The sequence below is a fragment of the Eublepharis macularius genome, chromosome 5 (genome assembly GCF_028583425.1).
Source record: "Eublepharis macularius isolate TG4126 chromosome 5, MPM_Emac_v1.0, whole genome shotgun sequence".
NCBI lineage: Eukaryota > Metazoa > Chordata > Lepidosauria > Squamata > Eublepharidae > Eublepharis > Eublepharis macularius.
The window spans coordinates 153,734,818-153,756,003 of record NC_072794.1 but is presented as its reverse complement, the minus strand read 5'-3'; the positions used below and the strand labels follow the sequence as shown (position 1 = coordinate 153,756,003).

At 40.1% G+C, this 21,186-nt stretch overlaps 1 protein-coding gene across 2 annotated transcripts; it reads right to left on the bottom strand.

The window, feature by feature from the left end:
- Positions 1-886: 886 nt before the first annotated feature.
- On the bottom strand, positions 887-21,128 carry CSTF1 (cleavage stimulation factor subunit 1). 2 transcript variants are annotated; one of them, XM_054981539.1, is made up of 8 exons: positions 20,441-21,124; positions 19,408-19,590; positions 17,558-17,753; positions 16,175-16,452; positions 13,811-14,008; positions 11,542-11,932; positions 7,287-7,331; positions 887-1,634 (listed from the first exon to the last, which is right to left on the bottom strand). In XM_054981539.1, the coding sequence occupies exons 1-8, from the start codon at positions 20,558-20,560 to the stop codon at positions 1,375-1,377; spliced, it is 1,671 nt and encodes a 556-aa protein (XP_054837514.1). In that variant the 5' UTR covers positions 20,561-21,124; the 3' UTR covers positions 887-1,374. The 2 variants fall into 2 exon arrangements, with proteins under 2 accessions (XP_054837514.1, XP_054837515.1); XM_054981540.1 differs by lacking the exon at positions 7,287-7,331 and having other exon boundaries at positions 20,441-21,128.
- Positions 21,129-21,186: the final 58 nt, after the last annotated feature.

The following is a 21,186-nucleotide window of genomic DNA, read 5'->3' as shown; positions in this document are numbered from 1 at the left end:
GGATTTTGAGAACAGGTAGTGGGCACCACAATTAAATGGCTGTCAAGATAGGGGGCATGGCCAACCACAGGGCCTCGGAGGTTCCAAGCCAAGTTTCCTCTTATGATGGGAGGCACCTGTTTCTCAATGCGTACTCTCTGCCAATTCAAAAGTGATGCCTTCTGGGCTTTTCTGAAGCATACTACTACTGCTACAGGGCAATTGCTGTGCTAGACTGTGGAAGTTCAGATGAGGAAAGCGGGAAATCATTTATCTATCCCTGGAACTCAGAACTTCCATGCTATTTAGGGGGAAGTGGATATCCAGCTGTTTGCCCAAAAGCCCCACATTTAATTCTTTTCAGTAACTTGGCATCTTATCTTTTTCTTTAGTTAAGACTAAATATAACTTTCTTAGGGGCATCCACTCAATTTATGAGAGCCTGAAACAAAAAGGCAAGTTACATTTAAAAGCAATGCAAGAATATCTGGGCAAAATGTAAAACTGATCCAAAACACAGTATCTGATAGCAATCCTCTTGTGAGCCTTTCCCCTCAGAATGTACATCAAAAAATCCTTATTAGGAAGCACCACCAGGCTGTTTCCTCCCTGTCACTGAAGAGATTTTCTAAAAGAAGATTGTTCCATATAAAAAAACCCAACAATTTTTTTTAACTAGGATCTGGGAGATTCCAGGTTCGAATGCCCACCCTTTCGTGGAATCTTTACTGGGTGACCTTGGGCCTGTCACACACTTGCAGACTAACCTATCTCACGAAGTTCTTTTGAGGACAAAGTGGAGCATACGAGAACGATGTAAGAAGCTTTGGGCACCCTCCTTGAGGAGAGAGGTGGGGGATAAATGAAGTAAATAAATAAATAAATGGCAGAAAATTAACACACACCATTTCAAAATCAAGATTTAATAAGAGAACTTTCAGTTAAATTTGTCTACATTATCTGAAAAATAGCCATTTTTAAAAAGCCCAGAAGAATGGCACAAAAATCTATTTCATGGCTAGGTGACGAGAAGGGACAAAGGATGAAAAAATGAATAAAAAGATACAAAATGGCAGTTAACTGGGTAAATCAAAGCAAAGGAGGCGAAGGCTTCTTAAAAACAGAAGACCCAGCCTGGCTAGCAAATGTTGAGTGCAGCCTTGCTTTTAAAGCCAGCGTAGGTAGACCACAAAAACCTGCTTAGCTGTTTTCAACATACGGACTCAACTTTGAAACTATCCTTCTAATAAGGCTTTTTTTCCATTTCTTGTTTGTTGAGAAAAATTAGTCCAAACTGTTTAAATTCAGCCATATTAAAAACAAAAAACAAAACAGAGAACAAGTTTAATAGAAAAAAAGGAATAAAATCCAGGCTGCTATTTCATAAATATAGCTCTAGTCCGTGGTTGACCTTCGGTACCAAAACCGAGCTCTGTAGTCATCACTGCATGTCATGAAGCCAGGATTGGTAGGGGAGTGGACGATACAGCGAACTATACTGTTATGCCCCAAGGAAAGAAGATTCCTCCGTTCAGCTGTTCTCGAGTCCCAGCAGCAGAGGCTGATGGTCCTTTCGTCAGGAAGAAGCACATAGTCTTCTGTGTGGTTGAAGACTGCCTGAGTCCTATGAACCTGACGTCCACTTAAACCAGCTCCTGCAGATGCAGCAACAGACATAACACTGTTAAAACAACTACAAAGCAAAGAGGAGTTTCATGCTTCATCATATCCTAGCAAGTCTTACTCTGCTAAGTATCAGATTCCAATAAAACCAGCAGAATAAGTTTCCCCTAATCATCATCAGCATGCTCATCAGATAAAGTCAGCTAGGACAAAGGAAAGCCCTTCCAACTCCTGCACAGATAAAGCTCAGGGTCCATCACAGGAGATACTCTGCTCCAAATTAAAGGTAACTAAGAGCATGCGGATAGGTTGGCTTCTCAATATGCATGCATAGGACTTAAGACATTTAGGACTTCAAAAAGGTCCTCACCAATATTTCAAATTATAACCCAGAAGCTAACAGATAGTTAGTGCAGTTGCTCAGTACCCAATGTCTTAAGTTTTACTCCACCATAACTTAAAGGAGGCAAGCTGCTGCATTCTGTACTAACTAAACCTTCTGAATGCTCTTGAAGGGGTAATCCATGTACAGCTAATCAACTCGAAAGGTTATAGTAGTATGAATGCTAGGTGATCGACTTCCAACTAAAGTGGCTGATGGACCAAATGCCAAGTGATACTACGCTCTCTTGGTCTCGACGTGCACTTAATGTGTCCAGGACCAAAACCAAATCCAAGACTCTCCCTGCTTCTAACTGTTCACTGATGAAAAGAGGACAGGCCCAATAAACCCATGGGTACTTTCCCTTTCTCCATAACCCAGGGATCATCAATCACAGATCAACAATCATTATCGCATTCACCTCATTTGAACTTCGGCATTCCAGCTTCCTCATCCAATTAACCACAAGCATGAGACATTGTCTCTGTGTCAATATTAATGTTCCATGGACAGTCAAAATAAAGTTAGGTGCTATCAACATACTGTTGACCCCTCATTCAATTCAATATGGAACTCTCTCTCAACAGCCTCATATAGTTATTAGTAAAAAGTTACATAGAATGAAAGCTAGGCAATCTATAATTTGTCTCTCTACAGTATTGGCCTACACATGCCTCTCTTCAAAATTTTTGGCCACAAGCAAATGAACTCAACAGGGTTATTTACATCTACCTAGCTCCACACAAGATCCAACAAGATTTGATTAGTAGTTAGTACTATTAAAGGCTGCTGAGAGATCCAACAGGATCAACGCAAATTGTCTACCAGGACTATGAAGGCAGTCTTGGTCCTGTACCCAGGATGGAAGCTACACAGAAAACTGAAAATAATTTACCTCACATTCAACCCAGAAAGCCCAGAGTTATGATGCAACTGTCTGTTCAATTGTCTTCCATAAAAAGGCAAAGTATAGGAATGGCCAGTAAGTGTCAAGGTTGGCAATACCATTCAAGAACTTTAAAAAAAGATTTCATGTTGAGAATCTACTTTGTTATCTCTTTGTAATGAAGTTCTTACAACAGATTGTCAACTTTTTTGTCAGCCCTTGAAATCTTAACGGCAATTTGATTTGAAGACATCCATAGGTGTTCATATTCATTCCTAAAAGCTCCTCCTGCTGATCTCTACAGATCAAGTCCTTGTTAAAGGTATAAGTAGAGGGGTCTTTTGGGTGGTGAGCTGATAGTCCTATTTAACAATTTAGATTAGCATACAGCCTTTCATCAGGTGTACTGGATAAGAACCTAGACTATACAGTGTTTCATGAGCTTCATACCATACCTTGCAAGAGTGATAGATCAGCTGAAACCAATGCAAGCAACTGTGACAAAAAACACGGCACAAAAGGTATCACAGCAGGCTGACTCAGTCTTGAAGTGGGAGAGTCTAGCACCCATTATACCAATGAGAGCACATCTATGGAAAGATGTCACACGGAAACATGGTGGCAGAAGTGTCATCTTTACCACCATCATTCAAATGGCTTTTCTGCCAAGTTCTGTCAGATTTGCCGCAAGTCTTTCGCCACTTGTACTGAAGTTATTCTATGTTTCAGTGCTCATGCACCAGGATACCAGTAAGGTACTGTGTCAACATTCAAGAGCTGCTTCCACACACGTTGGATAATCCACTTTCAATACGCTTTAGTGAACATTTGTAACTGCTTTTGCATGTGTGGAACAAAAAATCCACTTCCAAAGGATTGCTAAAGTGCATTGAAAGAGCATTATTCAATGTGTATGGAAATGGCCAAGGTCAGCCTCATTCCAGACACTGACAAGGTTACTGACAGAGCAGCCACTGACAGAGCAGCCAGTGGTAACAGCTGGAGAGAGTTCTCAAATCCAATTAAGATTCATACATCCCCGAATGAAGACCATCCTAACTGCCCCATCAACCTTGTGAAAGCACTAAGGTACAAGAGTCTGTGTCTTTCACAGGTAGTGATCTACACATAACAAAAAAGTGCCAAGTAATCCTTTCTACACCCAAAATACAAGTTGGGGAACAGTACTTATTGCACTGCCCTTTCTAGCACCATTGAAAAGGGACAGTGTTTGAAACGAGAGGAGGAAAATGGGGCTGTTATTGTTGACATAGCTGAATGAGGGAGGAATGAGAGGTACCGCTGAAATTAATTTATTTATTCCAGTTTATTACTTTTATAGTGAACAGCCCTCCACCTGCAAATTAAATATTTTAAAATATATTGATATGATATCCCTGGTTTATTATATATGAAAATATATAAACATTCAAAATTATTTTGCTATCCAAAAAAATACTGTAGGCCAAACCTCAGTTATTGAACAAGTTACAGAATATGGAAAAAAAAGTTTGAGAATAAATTTATACTAAAAGTAGTTCTAAAAATGAAGGAGTAACTGAAAGGTTAAAAGGAAGTCAGACAAATGATAGTGACACATTTTGAAAGAAAGCCAAGAATACCCCTAAGGGGGTGTATAATACCTAAAGCGACGCATTTCTTCTGTTACAGGGTAAATCAGCTTTTCGCCCACCTTCACAGTGCAAACAACAAATGTAGTTGTCCCCAAACTGAAGGCTAATTTCCTTTATCAATTTTGCCCCATAGCCTATGCTTGATACGGGTCTACCCTACCCATTGTTTTAAACTTCTGGAAATGCCACTACTACATCTATGCATTTAAAAGTTCATTCAGTATCTCATTGTCCTCCACAACATAATCAGATCTTTAAAGTCTAAAAAACTGCTCTGGGAAGAGCAGGGCAGATGTGTGATATCATAGCCTGAGGTAGATTTGTGATGCTATTAAGTGAAGGCCAATCAGTACCAACTACAGCCAGTTTCTGCTGACAGCTGGCAGAACCAGTTTCCTCTGAGCTTGAACCTGGAAAAGAACACTATATGCCTGACCAAAATTTGGTGAGTTATCTTCCACGGTGGTCCCTACACAGACAGGATAGAGACCAAAGAGCAGATTTCAGGAATGCAGGAGTCAGAAAAGGAGGTTTGAATGAGTGAATAGAAATGGGCTCACAACTAATGATAAATATTTCAAAAAGACTTGAGGTTAGGAAAAGGAAGCTTTGCCTTGTAAATTCTAACTACAGTAAAATTGTAATTCTAGCAAGATAATCTGAATTTTGTTTTTACCAACGTTTCTTTGCACAAAAGGAGGCTAGAATTAATGCTGCTAACATTGCGGGTATTTTCCTTTCTATAATAAATAGATTTGCCTTTGGACTGTATTGAATGCCGGGGAAGAAAAAGAAAGAACTTCAATGGCGTTACTTATTTCAAGTGAGTTAGGTCACAAGATGTAAAATGTTTTGCTATCATTTTCAATACAGACTTCATACTTTAAACTGGCTAATTAGATCCTAAAGAAATGCATATTTGGTGGTCTCAAGCATATTTGGTCCTACCAATCAATTAATGCTCCCCCCCAATCAGTAATCAAAGCAGTGTACTTGATTGTAAACAGGCCATAATTTCTGGAGCTTATGTTACCATCAAGTTGGAATTATTAATGTTCGTATTTCCTCCTTTCGTCAATGCCTATTCTGTTTCTCCTCACAACTCAGTAAGGCAGGTTTGGCTGAAAGATCGCAGCTTTCCCAAGACCACTCCATGAGCAGCATGATGAAGAAGGGGTCTGTAGCCAGGTCTCCCCAACCCAGCAGTTTCCCTTATAACACAGCTGGAATTAGGTGATTCCAGATCAGCCATCCTGGTATTTAAATGAACATTCCATAGCTGGATCTAATACCCAGTTACTACAAAATTAGATCTTCAGAGGTGAATATAAACATCTGTTATTTTGTCTACTTTCTTAGCTTTGAGGGGAAATGCTGCTTTCATAGCAAAGTTTTAAAAATAGTTGGAAAGAAATTATTCAGTTAAAACGTGTGAAGGATACTAGAGAAAAAAGGGGAGACTGTGTACATCAGTTCCAATCAAATGATAAAGTGTGTTAATCATTATGTTTTTTTAAAAAAACGAGTCATGGTAAAATCAGGAGGCAGAGCTCTCTGCCCTCCTATGTTTCTATTGGGGTAGCGGGACAATTAGATTGGTGTGCCCATGGATTTGACGGAATCTATGGAATTCCAAAACTATTTGGAGCATTTTTCCCACTGACTTGGCCAGCTTACTCTATTGATGAAATAGCAGATTGATATCAGCCATCAAGACAATTGCACCAAAGTGGCCTAGGATTAGAACATGCATGGCACTTGACTTGCGCCAAAGCTGACCAGTTATGACATACAAATTTGTTAAAACCTGTAGCACTGGCAAGTAATTCATTTTTCTTGGCTGCTATCACATATACAAAGTGTTGTATGAAACTATTCATAGTAGTGAATGACTGAACATGGGCTCTGCCTCATCTGAAATGGATCCATCTATAATGCCTGATAAGTTTGCCAACACATTCTAGAATTTTTTTTTTTTGCTTGAATTCCATTCAAACTAGTAGCTGCCATTTCAAAAGCAAAGTCAATACAAAGCAATGATTCAGTTTCACTCCCACCAAAACAGACTATGTAATCGGAGCAATAATTATCCAGCCAGACTCACACCTATACTGATTGGTCAAAACTGCTGGGAGAAGTAGGGTTCTTACTAGTTAAGAGTAATCACTGCCTCATTCAGAGAGAATGTTAGCTTTAAGCCTATAATGGCTTGTCTTCTGCGCAAAAAAAAAAAAAGACTGTTGGATGTAGCTGGATAGACTTTTAATAATTCCTTTTTGAAAGCTTGTTGAGCAAATAGTTGCCCTCCAATTCCAGTTGTGATTGGATACCATTTTCTGCACCCTCTGCCAATTGAGTTTTTCACCTGTGTACAGCACTCAGACTGCCCTTATGAACCTGAAAATTTAACCTATGTATCACTAGGGGGCAGATTTATAGCCTTAAGACACTCCTTCCCTATCTAGTCAAGAACTAACAATTATCACATATTAGTAATCTCAAGGCTAAACTACTAAAATCTACCCTATACAGAACTAACTTGAGCGACTGCCAGTTTCATCTAGCTCATGGCAAACTGTTTGGCTTGCCTTTCATAAAACAATGTTAAGCAGGAGTAGGGTGGTGTTTTATATATTTTTTAGAATCAGTTATTCTTGTTTCTTTACATAAAAAACTGTAAACTGCCCCAAGACCTCACACTGGGATGGGACAGAAATGGAAATCAATCTAATTTTGTCAGAACTGGTTAAATATTATTCACAATTATATAGGTCTGACTCACCCCAAGAAAAAGAGGTTGATGCCTTTCTTTCTAACGTCCAGATTCCTAAAATTTCAGATGAGGAAAGGAATAGGATGAACCAACTAGTTACAGTACAGGAAGTAAGGAAGACCATTAAACAACTTAAGAGTAGTAAAACACTGAATCCTAATAGACTTTCATAAAAATGACAGATTGTTTACTGGGATCATAGCAGACCCATTGGCTGAGGAAATGAACAAATATATTTCAACCATTCAGTTGTCACCTTCTTGGAAAGGGGTTAAAGTTACTTTGATCCCCCAAGAGGGCAAATACTTTTTTAGGCTGCAGTCATATCACACTGATTCTCTTCTAAACCTAGATTTTAAAGTATCTTTGTTCCTAGCATGGTACAGTGAATTATTTCAAACCTCAATATATTTTGAATGATATAAAAGGGATTTATTCTCAGAATGAGATTTCAAAGAAAGCCTATTCATAGTAATAAAATTAACTAACAATAGACTGTCCTCTAATCATCACCTTTTGAGACAGTGCAATATCAAAGTTGAACTTTTAGTTTTCTGAAAGTTTCAGCTGGCCTCCGTATTTTCTAGAAGGATAAAATGTGTGATAACAAACCAGTTTCAGTTCTAGTAAGTGGAAACTTGAAAACCGATACATAATAGGTGTAACTCTTTCACCTATTTTATTATTATAGATGTTTTAGCACTTGTTACTGGAGAGGATACAGTTATTATAAGTTGGGAAGGAACAGCGAGAAAGCCTAGTCAAACTGTGCCATCAACCAGCATTACAAAGCACAGTAGGAACTAAAAATTTAAACAAAAGCACATAGCTTTGTATAAGGGATGGTTTTTCAACACTTTTTGGTCGAGAGTGTTACCCCTTTAACATGTCATGATCTCCTGCTGAACTCCCAAGCCCCTCCTCTACCCTTCAAAGTAAAAAACTTGAAATAATTTAACAATTACTAATTTCCAAAACACAAATGTGGTTCAAATAATTATGACTTGAGGAAAGTGAAGTGCCTGATTGAAAAAACTCATGGTACTTGTGGGGAATACTTAAGGACTCTGGGGTTCGATGGAACTATGGTTGGAGAAACTCTGGTATAAACATTACCCCAGTGAAGCTAAGGCAATCCTATGTATACTTATTAAGAAGAACCCAAGCAAAGTAAGTAGAACTTACTTGTTTGTAAACATGCCTAGGTTGGGACTGAATATTTCTGAACTTATGCGGCTGTTATACAAGTGAAGCAGATAAAGCAGGTGTGACACTCCCACTGGAATCATCATTCCATCGACAGTTCGGAAGCAGAACTTTGTCAACTTTTCAGAAATCACATTCAGGCCTTGCTAGCTTACAGAGCACAATGAAAAGTATTGCTGTGTAGATCTTAACGTCTTGATGGTTTAGAAGAACTGTTCTCATAAGCATAATTAGTTGATCTCTTTTTCTTGTAACTATGACAAGATATATTTTATCTAAGTTTTTACAGCAGGGGTTGATCCATAGATTTATATGGAAACCCAGGAGGCTAGGATACAACTAGAAGTTGCAAACCAACAAATATATAAATACTTTTATATATTCCCGCCCCACAAAATAGGATTCTTAAAATTATACATCTTCCACATTCTACTGGATCAAACCAAATGTCAATTTAATTCAGTATTATGGTTTCCACAGTGACTACTTAGATACTTTAGAGAAACTTCCCAGCAACGCATGATCGAAAGAGCCCTCCTCCATCTGGCCTCAGGTATCCAGTTCAGAGACATACTGCCTCTGGACGTGGAACTTCTGTTTACCTATCAGTTCTAATCACTGTTTATGGATCTATTCTTCATTAATCTCCTTTTAAAACCATCTAAACTCTTGGACACATTATCACAACTCTGTAGTAGTAAACTCCGTAAGTTAATTCCATTTTGGTGTATATTAAGGAAGAATCAGCCTGGGTAATTAATACACCTTTGGATGGGATGAAGCGAGGCACTAATTACATCACTTTAAAATATTTGCTTTGAGGAGTATCAAAAATTCATGTAGCTTCAGTTGTACAAATTTAAATTAAGGCTTAAATTAAACTCAACTGACGAATCCTTTCTTCTTTGCAGGTTGCTCTCTCAGAAGTTAGGTATTAAATAGAACCAGAGTCCAAAAAGATTAACTGATTACATCGACAGATTGTTAGTAACATGAATGGCTATCACCCACTATATACAGAAATACACTGGGTAGTATAACAAACTTACGGCACTTTAAAGGTCAAACTCAAACTAAGTCCATCTTCGTCAGATGAAGAGAAATGTGGTTCTTGAAAGCTTATGCTACAGTAAAGTTGGTTAGTCTTAAAGGAGCTACTGGACTCTTTTCTATTTTGCTACTACAGACAAACACGGCTAACTCCTCTGAATATAAGAAACTGAGGAAATTCCTCAAGCATCACTTAGAAGCAACATTACTTCCTTCAGAAGCTCTACCTTCCCCAGGCACGCACGCCCCACCCCCCGTGCAAATGTCCCAGCATCTGCCAGCAAAGGGCTGGGAATTTTAACTGGGGTAATATTTTGGGGACAGCAGTTTGGAGGCACAGTTGGCCAACGCAGGGGGTGAGAAAATTCTGTTCTCGTAGAACTATGGATCCAACCCAAGACATTAATAATACATTCTGCCTTTTCATTTCAAACATACGCCATTCAAGTGAACCAAAATATTTGCTGCTTTCTAGGTTGGATTCAACCACGTTTTCTGCTGGTGAAAAAGAGAGAAGGGTTCCCCCCCCCAACCACCACTTTGACCACTAAGGCTATGCTGTTGAGCATCGTGCCTGCATAGATAAAAGACACACAGGACAGGGGGCTACAGATACAAGGAGAATGGAAGGAGATTTAACAAAAAATTGGGCTGTATCCAACCCATTATATATGAGGGCAATAGAAAGCATGTTCTCAATTAGACATCTAACCATGCATCAGGTAAAGTAGCTTAGCAGGCATGTGTTTATTTAAAGACACAATACAAAGGCTAAGAATATTTAAAAATCAAGCTATTTTCTCAAAGGGAAACTGCAATATGCGTATATGAATGACCTCTGGAGAGTGGCTGTGGCTCAGTGGAAAAGACTGCTTGGCATGTAGAAGGTCCCAGGTTCAATCTCTGACATTTCCAGTTAAAAGGATAAGGTGAAACACCTCTGCTGAGATTCTGGAGAGCCACTGCCAGTGTGAGTAGATAGTAATAACCATGATGGACCAATGGTAAGGCAGCTTCATGTGCGACCAACAGTTTCCTCCAGCAACAAGAGATATTTCAATAAGCTAAGATTTCGCTGCACCCTGCTGGTCTAACACATACACTGATGTCTTAAATTACAAGGTAGACAGTCAAATTCTTTTAGAAAAGGAAATTCAAAGAGTTTAGGTTTTTTGGAGCTCTATCTCACTGCAGCAGTATCTGACACTGGAAGGGAAGAGATAGCATACCAAACAATTATGCTTTGATGTTGCTTCTTCAGACCTAGTGATATAACCAAATGAGCAACGCTATTTTTGTACCAACTAATATTGGCGGGATGCAGATCACTGCGTAACCCTCCAAGGAATGTCTCCTGATCTAAGAAAGAGTTATGCAAGAGTCAAAGGTATGCTGCTGGGCAAAACTGCAGACCATACCTTAGATTCCGCCCCCCTTACATCTACTAGAAGACATCATTTACTTACTAGAGCTATTATTCTTCATGAAGTTATTGCTCATGGATAAAAGAAAAGCATCTGGATTTTTTCCTGCTTTTGAAGACCTTACAGAGAGCCCTTTCAAGTTTTACAATTTTTCTTACGACAATCTCAGAAGACAGACCCTTATTCCCATCTTATAAAATGAGGAGACTAATCTAATGATAGTGACTGGAGACACAAGGCAGACATATAACCCAAGTCTCCCAAGTTGCATGACAGTATTGTACCCAATGAAAATACTATTCCGCTCTAGACAACAGGACTGCTTACAAACTAGTTTACAGATTGGCTCATCCCCTCCTCAAATAAGCATCCAGATTTGAGAAAATGAAATTAAAAATTCTCAGTTCACAAGCAACTAGACTTAGGATGCGAAGCAAAAAAATTCCCACAAGTATCAAAAGGAAATATTAACACAGCTAGACGCAACAACCTGTGCGATAACAGATAAGTCTGTATGAGAGAAAAAGACTGCATTACCTGGATCATTCCAAGAACTCTTTTTGTTCAGGTTAGCTTCTACCCACCTGTATATTTGACCAGCGTTCTCCCTGTGGATATCTCCCATAGTTTAGCTACAGAGTCTTTTCCACTTGATAGAATATATTTGGAGTTTTTGGAGAAAATGGCAGAACAAACTTCAGCTCCATCATGCGCTTTCTCAAAAGTAGTGATACAGCGATTTGAAACACCGTCCCATAGTTTGATGCATCCATCTTTGCTGCCCGTGACATACATGTTAGCACTTGCATTGTAATTAACTGAGCATATGGCATCAGTGTGCTGATCTTGAGGGTTGCAAGATACAAAACACTGGAAAGTATTAACGTCATATAGTCGCAAGGTAGGATGCTGGGTACCAACAAGTATGAAGTCTCCAGAAGGATGGAAAGAGATAGAACGCAGCATTTCTGCTTCCTGTTTAGTTGAAAAATAGGCAATCAACATTAAAATAGGCACCATACTATTACTACTATTCCAGATCTAAGAAGTTTCAATAGCTTCAGCAATTAATTCATTTTTAGGGGCCTAATTTCATGCTGTCCCAGATGCTCCCATAAAGATTATTTAGGTTAGTGGTCCCCGATATTGTGCCAGCGGGACCCCCCTGGAGCTTGTTGCCATGCCTTTCAGGAAAATAGGCCCATTGAGAAAGCAGGACTAGTGACTGCCCTTATTTGTATGATGGGGCTTTTCATCATCTTTCCTACCACTCAATGGACTAGAGAGGGTCCAGGATCGGCTGAGGCAGAAGGAGAAGTTAGCAACCAAGGTAGCAGGTGTTCAGTACCTAAATCAGCTGTCTGGAAGGGGGGAGCACAGTCATCAGCAATGGCTTGATCAGATATCCAGTGTGTGGGGTGGTGCAGTGGCAGCTGTATCAGCTTTCTAGCAGAGGGAAGGAGCATGGGTCCACAGCACCTGGCTAAGCCACCCAAGTACTTCTCAAAGCTGGGGCAGACAGAAAAGCTTCAACTACCTTTGGTAAATGTCCTGACCTGCATAGCCCAGGTGAGCCTGATCTCGTCAGATCTCAGAAGCTAAGCAGGGTCAGCCTTGGTTAGTAATTGGATGGGAGGACTATGGGACAATGAGGACTAGGGTTGCAGAGACAAGCAATGGCAAACCATCTCTGTTAGTCTCTTGCCATGAAAACCCCGCCAGGGGTCACCATAAGTCAGCTATGACTTGAGGGCACTCACACATGCACACTCCTTTGGTAAATAACTATTATTCATTTTCTGATATAGCTGTAAAGGGAACCTGAAAGTTTCAAATAGATCACTACGTAAAAATGTATCATGTGTACCTTTTAAAAATGAAAGCTGCATCTGAGTTGTGAATATGTATAAGGCTGTAACAGCTAGCAAGAACAAAATTTTATGTAGGAAACCATGATTTAAATTAAGTCTTTCTGACTAGTGATTTAAATCATATCCAACCTGCAACAGAAGGCTTCGGCTGTCGTAACAGAACAGAGAAGACATAGTTTCTGCAAACCTGTTATCAAGCAGTGTGATAACAGGGAATGCACAAAGAGAGACTATTATGGCACAAGAATAAATTTCGAAGAGAAGGAAGCTAATTAAAAAGGTATGCCACCTTTGCCTAATACATCCCATTTTGTACATTTCTATACCCAAGCTCTCACTAAAAGAGTCATGCTTCTAAGAAATTGGTAATAACTAACTCGTTAGTTTTAGGGGGGAAAGAGATTAAGAGACATTGATCATCAAGGTCCACGAACATCTATGATTGACCTAGGTCTTCAGGGCAGGACATGCATGTCAGAAGACCCAATTTCCCAGACATGACCAACTCCCTGGAGGGTGGTATGTCAATTTCTTAAATAAGTATCTTCTCTCCAGGAATGGGAAAACATTCAGGAGGTGGGGGGTGAATCAGAGCAAATAAATGTTGGATGGGATAGAATTAAGCAACCCCTTTCCCAGCTATTCTTGATTCTAGTGTTGGAGATTGAATTTTAAGTTTGGGTCCAGGGTGTGTGTGTGGGGGGGGGGGGGGCACACATGAAATTTCGCATCATGTCTATGTTTGGCCTTTAGGTAACTGAAAACTTAAGCAGTTCATAGTTGTAAAAACAGAGATGCAAGTTAATGTTCTTTTAGTTAGGAAACTACGGAACTGAGGTTTCTTGAATCAGGATGGTGTTGATTCTGCGAACACTTGCATAGATAAGTCAATAAAATAAACAGGTCTTCGAAAACAAGCATTTTAAAATGAAAGCTGGTTATTTCTATACTACTGTATAAAATTATAGTACAAGTGTCTAACCTGGATATATTTGAAGGCTCTTTTAGCAGATGGTTTTGAGTAATCGAACAATTTAAGTGTGTAATCCCTCGATCCAGAAGCAAGGATCTGTTCAGTAGGGTGGAAAGCTAAACACGTCACCTCATCCACGTGATCATAAAGAGTTCTAATAACTGGGTGGTTTTCCATGTTTTGCTGTGCAGTTTCATTCATCATGACCTGAAAAACAATTCACAATGCTAGAACCACAAATTTAGGTGCAAGGACTAAAACATACTCTGAATACCCTGTATTACACATTGATCTGAATGGAGTTATCTCCCTGGAGGCCACAGTGGCTCAGCAGGTTCTATGGACTGAGTATCTTTTCAACATAGGTTATACAGCCCTTTTGGAGAGCTTCAGGAACTTTCTGGTACATTCTCACAGACTTTTCTAAGGAAATTAACTATCTATTCTTCAACTAGGAATTGAAGTTGTAAGAGTTTTGAGTAAACATGCATAGGCTTGTACTGCATGTAAGATAGCTGTGCAGTGTGCACCCAATTTTGGATGAGTTGATCTGGCATTTTTGTTCCCACCCATATAATACCCTCTTGAGATGCTACTGCTCTACCAAGGGCACGGTAACAAGGTAGCCGAGATTCTCCTACTGCATGCCTTACAGCAGTGTTCCACAATGTAGTGGTTGCCATAGCGTTCCACCAGCATGCTTGTTGGTGCCTATTTCCTTATCCCTCAAAGCAAAGAGCTATTCCTGCCTTTCTTGCATCTTACTGGTGCAGTCAATACTGTTCTGTGTCTACTTGGAACATGCATTCAGAAACAGCTGCCTCCATCTGGGGGGAGAATGCTCGATTTGGAACTTCCCAACATTTTCTGATTAGACCAGCCTCCATGGCAGTCATTTTGTGCTTCCCTATGCTTTCCCCAGCAACCAATTTGTAATAGTGACAGCTACCTGTTTTCAACATTTCAAAATTTGTGAATCTGTGATTTTGCTAGCATAAGAGGAGCCATTGAGGATGAAATCAGTGATCCATCTTGTCCAGTATTCTGTTTCACATACTGGTCTACCAGTTGCCCTGGAGTGCCAGCAAACAGGGCGCAGAAGCCAATGACTCACTGAATGTTGCCTTCTAGCACTGTTTTTCAGATGTTTGCTGCCTCTGAATGTGAAGGTTATCTTTAGTCATTATGGCAAAAGGACTGTTTTGTTTCAGTATTTTTTTCTTTCAGCTCTGTATTAGATTTCTGCTTATTTTCAAAGTTCTGCTACCCTATTATATTGTTAATTGAATGTCCCAGCCAATGTTCATATTGACTTATACTATATATTCTGCCTTGAGCCTCAGTGAGAAAGGCAGACTATAAATAATGTAAGTAAATAAATAATAAACATAGCATTTGAACTGCAGTCTGACACTCCATCCATTGGCTTGGATACCAAAGAAAATTTCTGCACATGGAAGAGTGATAATTTTCACTGACTGCCCCCTTGTGCTGTAGCCTTAAGAGTAGCCGAGCGGGGAGGAAGGGGGGAGCGATGATGGCAAGAAAGTAATGCTTGCAGACAGAAATCCCTTCCATCTGTGGAAATTTCTGATGGCTCCAAGTAACTAAAATCATCCCCATAAAAGATGCTGGTGTCAAATACTGATGTATCAAGAGTGCACCTTGGCATTCGAAAAGTGTGAAATTAAGAAACGTGTTACCATACCCATATTATTTAAAGAGGAAATGAGCATGATATGAGTACCTGAAGACAGCATTCCAGGTAAACACTTGCAGCAAGACACTTTATCAAAAAAAAACCCCTGCTCTAAACAAAATTGTTCCCAAAGATAATTAGGAAGTTGCTCCCAAGAAACTTTAGACAAGTCCAATGGCTGTACGTTCTCCTATAAAATCTGCCCCATTCAATCTTGCAAAATATGGGAGATTGTGGATGAAGGACAAAGCCAAACAGATGTGTAGGCAGCAACAGCACAACAAAGAAATAGAAATCAGATGCCTAAGTGCCAGTCAATTAAAGAACTGGTTTGACTGAAGCATGCTCATTTTTCAAAAACATTGTAGTAAAGTTTACTCAAGAATATTCTCAAAAGTAAAGCACATAAACATTATAAAGTTTACAGAGTCACATTCAACACATTATCCTTCTCTGGATCAAAGTCAGAACTTTCCCCTTGTTGGCCTTTAGACTGCCCAACATAATCTGGGCTACTATCAACACAGGCCAAAGTGCATCGCAGGACATAAAGCAAAACTCAACAACAGGAAATTTTTTGAAAGTGGGGAAATGGGCTATATACTGTTAAGCTCAACCTGGTGAAATAAAAGCAAAAAATAAAAGCATTTCTGTATTACTGTTTCAGCCATTACCTCAATAGGCATAGCACTTTTTGCCAACATTCTTTCAGTATCAAGTATTTTTATTGAAGCATCAGCTGATCCTGTAGCTATTAGTTGTCCATCTCGGCTATATGTGGCTACACGACACGGTCCTTTGTGAGATGTGACGTAACACGTCTCGTATTCAGAAGCTTCTGGGGACATAGTTTGTACATCTGCATCAAATTCTAAGTCAATTCCTGTGCCTGGAGCGACTGTGTCAGAGCGCCCAATGGCATATTGAACTGCACTGTCGTCATTCTCCATACCTGGAAGAAGAAAGATTAAAGAGTCTATTTTCCTAAAGCAGTCAGACTCAAACTTTGAGCAAGTAAGACATCAGTGAAGGATAACAGTAGCAGTTCTCAAGCCTACTTTGGAGATCTGGCATAAACAGGTTATCTATGATGTTAATCCAAAGATGCTTCACATCTGAGTTCAACAGTATTCTTATAACCCACTCTAGCCAAATTGTAAGTGTTGCAGCTCAAATGTTCACTTTCAGATAATTTTCAGTGCAATCCAAAGCAGACGCAAACCTTTCAGTAGACTTTCAAAGGTGTAATTCTGCTTTGGATTGCACTATTAGTATCATGTATTCTGTATTTGCCTTTCAAATGACTTCAGTGAAGAACTGACGAAAGTAACTGAAGTTGAACAAAATCACTCAGTTGGTAAACACTGAATTATATTATCAAAGAAAAAAGATATCGATGTATTGTCGAAGGCTTTCATGGCCGGAGAATGATGGTTGTTGTGGGTTTTCCAGGCTGTATTGCCATAGTCTTGGCATTGTAGTTCCTGACGTTTCGCCAGCAGCTGTGGCTGGCATCTTCAGAGGTGTAGCACCAAAAGACAGAGATCTCTCTGAGAGACACTGAGAGATCTCTGTCTTTTGGTGCTACACCTCTGAAGATGCCAGCCACAGCTGCTGGCGAAACGTCAGGAACTACAATGCCAAGACCACGGCAATACAGCCCGGAAAACCCACAACAACCATCAAAAAAGATATCGGCACACATTAGACTGTTTTCATTTAAAGAGATAGAAGAGTGAAAGCGTCTCAGAAAAAGCTCCCTACAACTCCTCTGAAAACCTTAGAAACAGTAAACGATGCAAAAGTAGATGAATGTCAGAAAACTTGAAAAAGGTTTATTAGGTTCTCTTCTTTTAAGTCTGGGGTATTTAATGGTTCTATTTGGTCAGCATAATTTCTGGAGTGTCTAGCAATAATACAGAAAGCCCAGAAACAGAAACAGTATGACTATCAAAATACCAGCTACAATAGCTGTCAAAGTGTAAATAATACAGAACACCAGTGTCACATAGCTGATCTTAAGCACAATGTTTTAAATACCTGGTATTACAACTTACCCAGTTTAATAAGATGCAACAGTTGCTCAGACGGTGCACACACAGACTGTGGCTTTACCTCATTTATCAAACCGTTAGCAATGTTGATGTACCCATCATACAACAATTGGCTAATAATGAGCTTGTAAAGCTGTTGCCTGTCTTTCAGGCTTACTTTTGGTCTATACATTGTGTGCAAAGTTTGTCTTCCAACAGTCTGAAACAGAAAAAAGAATTGCATACAAATATAGTGAGGCAACATATACACTCAAAATCAATGTATACAACTGTTCTAGCTTGATAGCCTGTTAATGAATAGCATGGAATAATAAAGTAAAACAGTGTATATATAAAGAAGCATTCAAAATGGCTTATTTTAAAATTAATTAACTACAGATCCACTGACCAGTTTAATTCTACACTTCTACTGCAAAGAGCTCAGTCCTATATATACAAGTAATAAACCTAATTACAAACTCTCTCTCTCTCTCAATTACATTTATTCACCTTAAATATTTTTTTACATTGATAGTCTTCACACCTTAGACTTATGTATTATCTTTTTATTATACCTTTAAAGTATTATTAGTTTAAGAAATCAGTTAACAAGAGGTAAGAACATCAAATATAATGTATACAACAATGTATATAATAATGTAACAACAAATAATTATAATGAAAACATGTTCAATTAGACTTACTTTTTTAAAACAACTACAAAAATAAAAACACAAAAGAAGCAACCATAAAACATTTCGTCCATTAAGAGGATGCCAATAAAGGAATAGAACATTTTTAACATAGAGAATTTGCTACTGTAAGATATGATGATGGCCAGTGACTTTGACAGCACTGAAAGAGTATTTAGGACAGATTAACAGAGGGTAGAGCTATTGGAGAGATCCAGTGTTGTGTACTAGTTATTGTGTCAGACAAAGAGCTGGGAGACCCACGGTCAATTCCTCTCCCCGCTCTGCCATGAAAGTTTGCTGGGTAACCTTGGGTCAGTCATGTACTCTCAGCCTAACCTACCTCACAGGATTGTTGTGCGGGGAAAATGGAGGAGAGAATGACATAAGCCTGGGGGGGAAGGAGGAGGTATATAATACATAAATTTATTATAAATTTATAATAAATTATGAATAAATTCATAATAAATAAATGAAAATTTTCTGGAAAGACAAACAGGGAGGGCTTTGGCTTCCATACCATCTTTGCTGGGTTCCTAAAAGTAAATCTTTAGCTACTGATGGAACCAGATTACCAGACGAGTTAGCTTCTTGGATCTGGTTTAGCAGGTCTCTTGTGTTCACATGATCAGCAGCGTTACTTAAAACGACTTTCTTTAATGACATACTTTACATATGTCAACAAATGAGTGACTCTGTCCATTCAATTCAGCTTCCCTATTAAGAGCCTTTAACCTCCCCACATGGCCCACGCGCCTCCCTCTGAATCCAAGTTGCTTCCAAAATTTCACCCGTTGCCCCTTTCCCCGAATCCCCCAGCCCTTTCCCACCCACCAAATTAACATGAGAAGGATGCCGACCTCCAGGTAGTGGCTGGAGATCTGGAATTACCACTGATCTCCAGACCATAGAAATCAGTTCCCCTGGAGCAAATAGCTGCTTTGGAGAAGGGTGGACTCCTTGGAGCGACCTCATTATACCCCACTGAAGTCCCACCCCAAACCCAAGCCACTTCAGGCTCCACCCCCCAAATCTCCAGGAATTTCCCCTCCTGGAGCTGGCAACCCCTCAGGAGGGGGGGGCAGCTCAGCTCTTGAATAAAGGGGAGTGCCCAGTTTTTTGGGCTGCTACCCGCAAGAGGCGGCCTTAAACCCAACCGACAAAGCAAAGCCCAATACTCACTAGCCCGTCTTTCAGCCTTGGTCTTTCTCCGCTTAAAATGGCTGCTGGTGGAGGGCCGACTGCATCGATCAGTGGCTGCGCCGGCAAAGGTAGCCGAGCAGGAGGCGGCAGCTGCCTGGGCCGAGGGAGGCTGCGCCGAACAGGCGGTGGCATCGAGCCCCCGCACATCGATTGCAACCGCAGCTGAGAGGGAGAACCGAGTCGGGCGGGAAGGAGGGAAATCACAGAGGATAAGTGTGCGCACGCGCTGTCGGCAATCTCCATTGAAATAAAATCCTAGAAGAGTTGGAGTGTTATTATGGCGAGGTCAGCTGCATAAAAATGGATGGGGGTTTGGTCCCGTCAAGCAAGAACAGGGTTCCCAACTCTTTAAAGAGAGAACATAGGCATTATACCACGATCTGAGTCCAGTGGCACCTTAGAGACCAACAAGATTTTTTTCAAGAGTATAAGCTTTTGAGAGTCAGCTCCCTTCTTAAGATACCTGAAACTGTTTTCAGATACTATAGTATCTGAAGAAAAAAGCTTTGACTCCCAGAAGCTTATATATAGAAATTTTTGTTGGTCTCTTAAGGTGCCACTGGACTCAAATCCTGCTGTTCTACTGCAGACCAGTATGGCTACCTACCTGACCCTATGGGCACTATACATTCCCCAAATAATGGATATTGCTGAAAAAGGGTGTTTTCTGGCTGCCTTACTTAAAAGCCAGATCCTAAGCACATTTCCTGAAAATTAATTTAGTGAGTCTTACTCTTGCTTAAGCATACACAGAACTGCTGTGGTACAGCCTAATACTGTACATGTTTACTTGGAAAGAGGTTCTACACAGTGCTGGGGCAGGGGAGGCAGACTACTCTCATGTAAGTGTGAGCAGGCTTGCAACCGTGTATATAGTGGTGGAAGAAAATGAGCACTTTTCAATTATAATAGATACTAGTGTACTTGACAGCAGTCTTAAGCATTTCCTGCCTATGTGTCTGCAGAACTAAATCAACCTTCTCCCCAAGTCTCCAGGAGCAGTTCTACTTACATCAGCCTCAAGGAATGGCAGTCGCACTGGCCAAGATTCATTGGTGGGTGAGCCCATGTTATTCATGGCCCATGGAAACTGCCGCCTATCACATGCTGGCGAAATATGACGATTCGACATTCTTCACTAAAGAATTAACAACCACCTATTCCATGTTCTTCATACAATCCTTTAAAATCTCCTTGTAACTTGTAATTCTCATGAAATCAACACCTGTTTTGAAGGATTACACAGCAGTCCTACCAGTTCCTGGGCCCCTCAAAATCAGTCTTGAAGCCCTTTCACCCAATCTTTCTAAAAGCACAGACAGTGTACTTCTTCAATTCCTCAAGCTGCCGCTACCAACAATTGCTTGCCGTGTGGCAAAATGATTGACCGCTAACTCGATAGAACAATTGGCAAGCCATCCACTTCTTACAGAAGTGACTTTTATTGGGGGAAACCCAGCCAGGCTCTCTAGTCTTTCACACTTCTGTTGACAAAAGCTTCAACTCATTGCAAGTTGCCTCAAGTTTGTGCTCGTAGACAAATGTCTGTACTGCCCATAATTTTTTGAGAATAAAACACCACAACGTGGCAATGTCCTGTTCAGACATACCCTTTTGGACCCCATGCACTGCAGTCTGACATCAGTGGCCAAACACAATCACTGTTTCCTCTTAGAATATGTCCGGAGACCTACATACCAGGAAAAATAGCTCCTGTCAACCCGAGATACCTCTGCTCCGATGGAACTCATGGGCTGT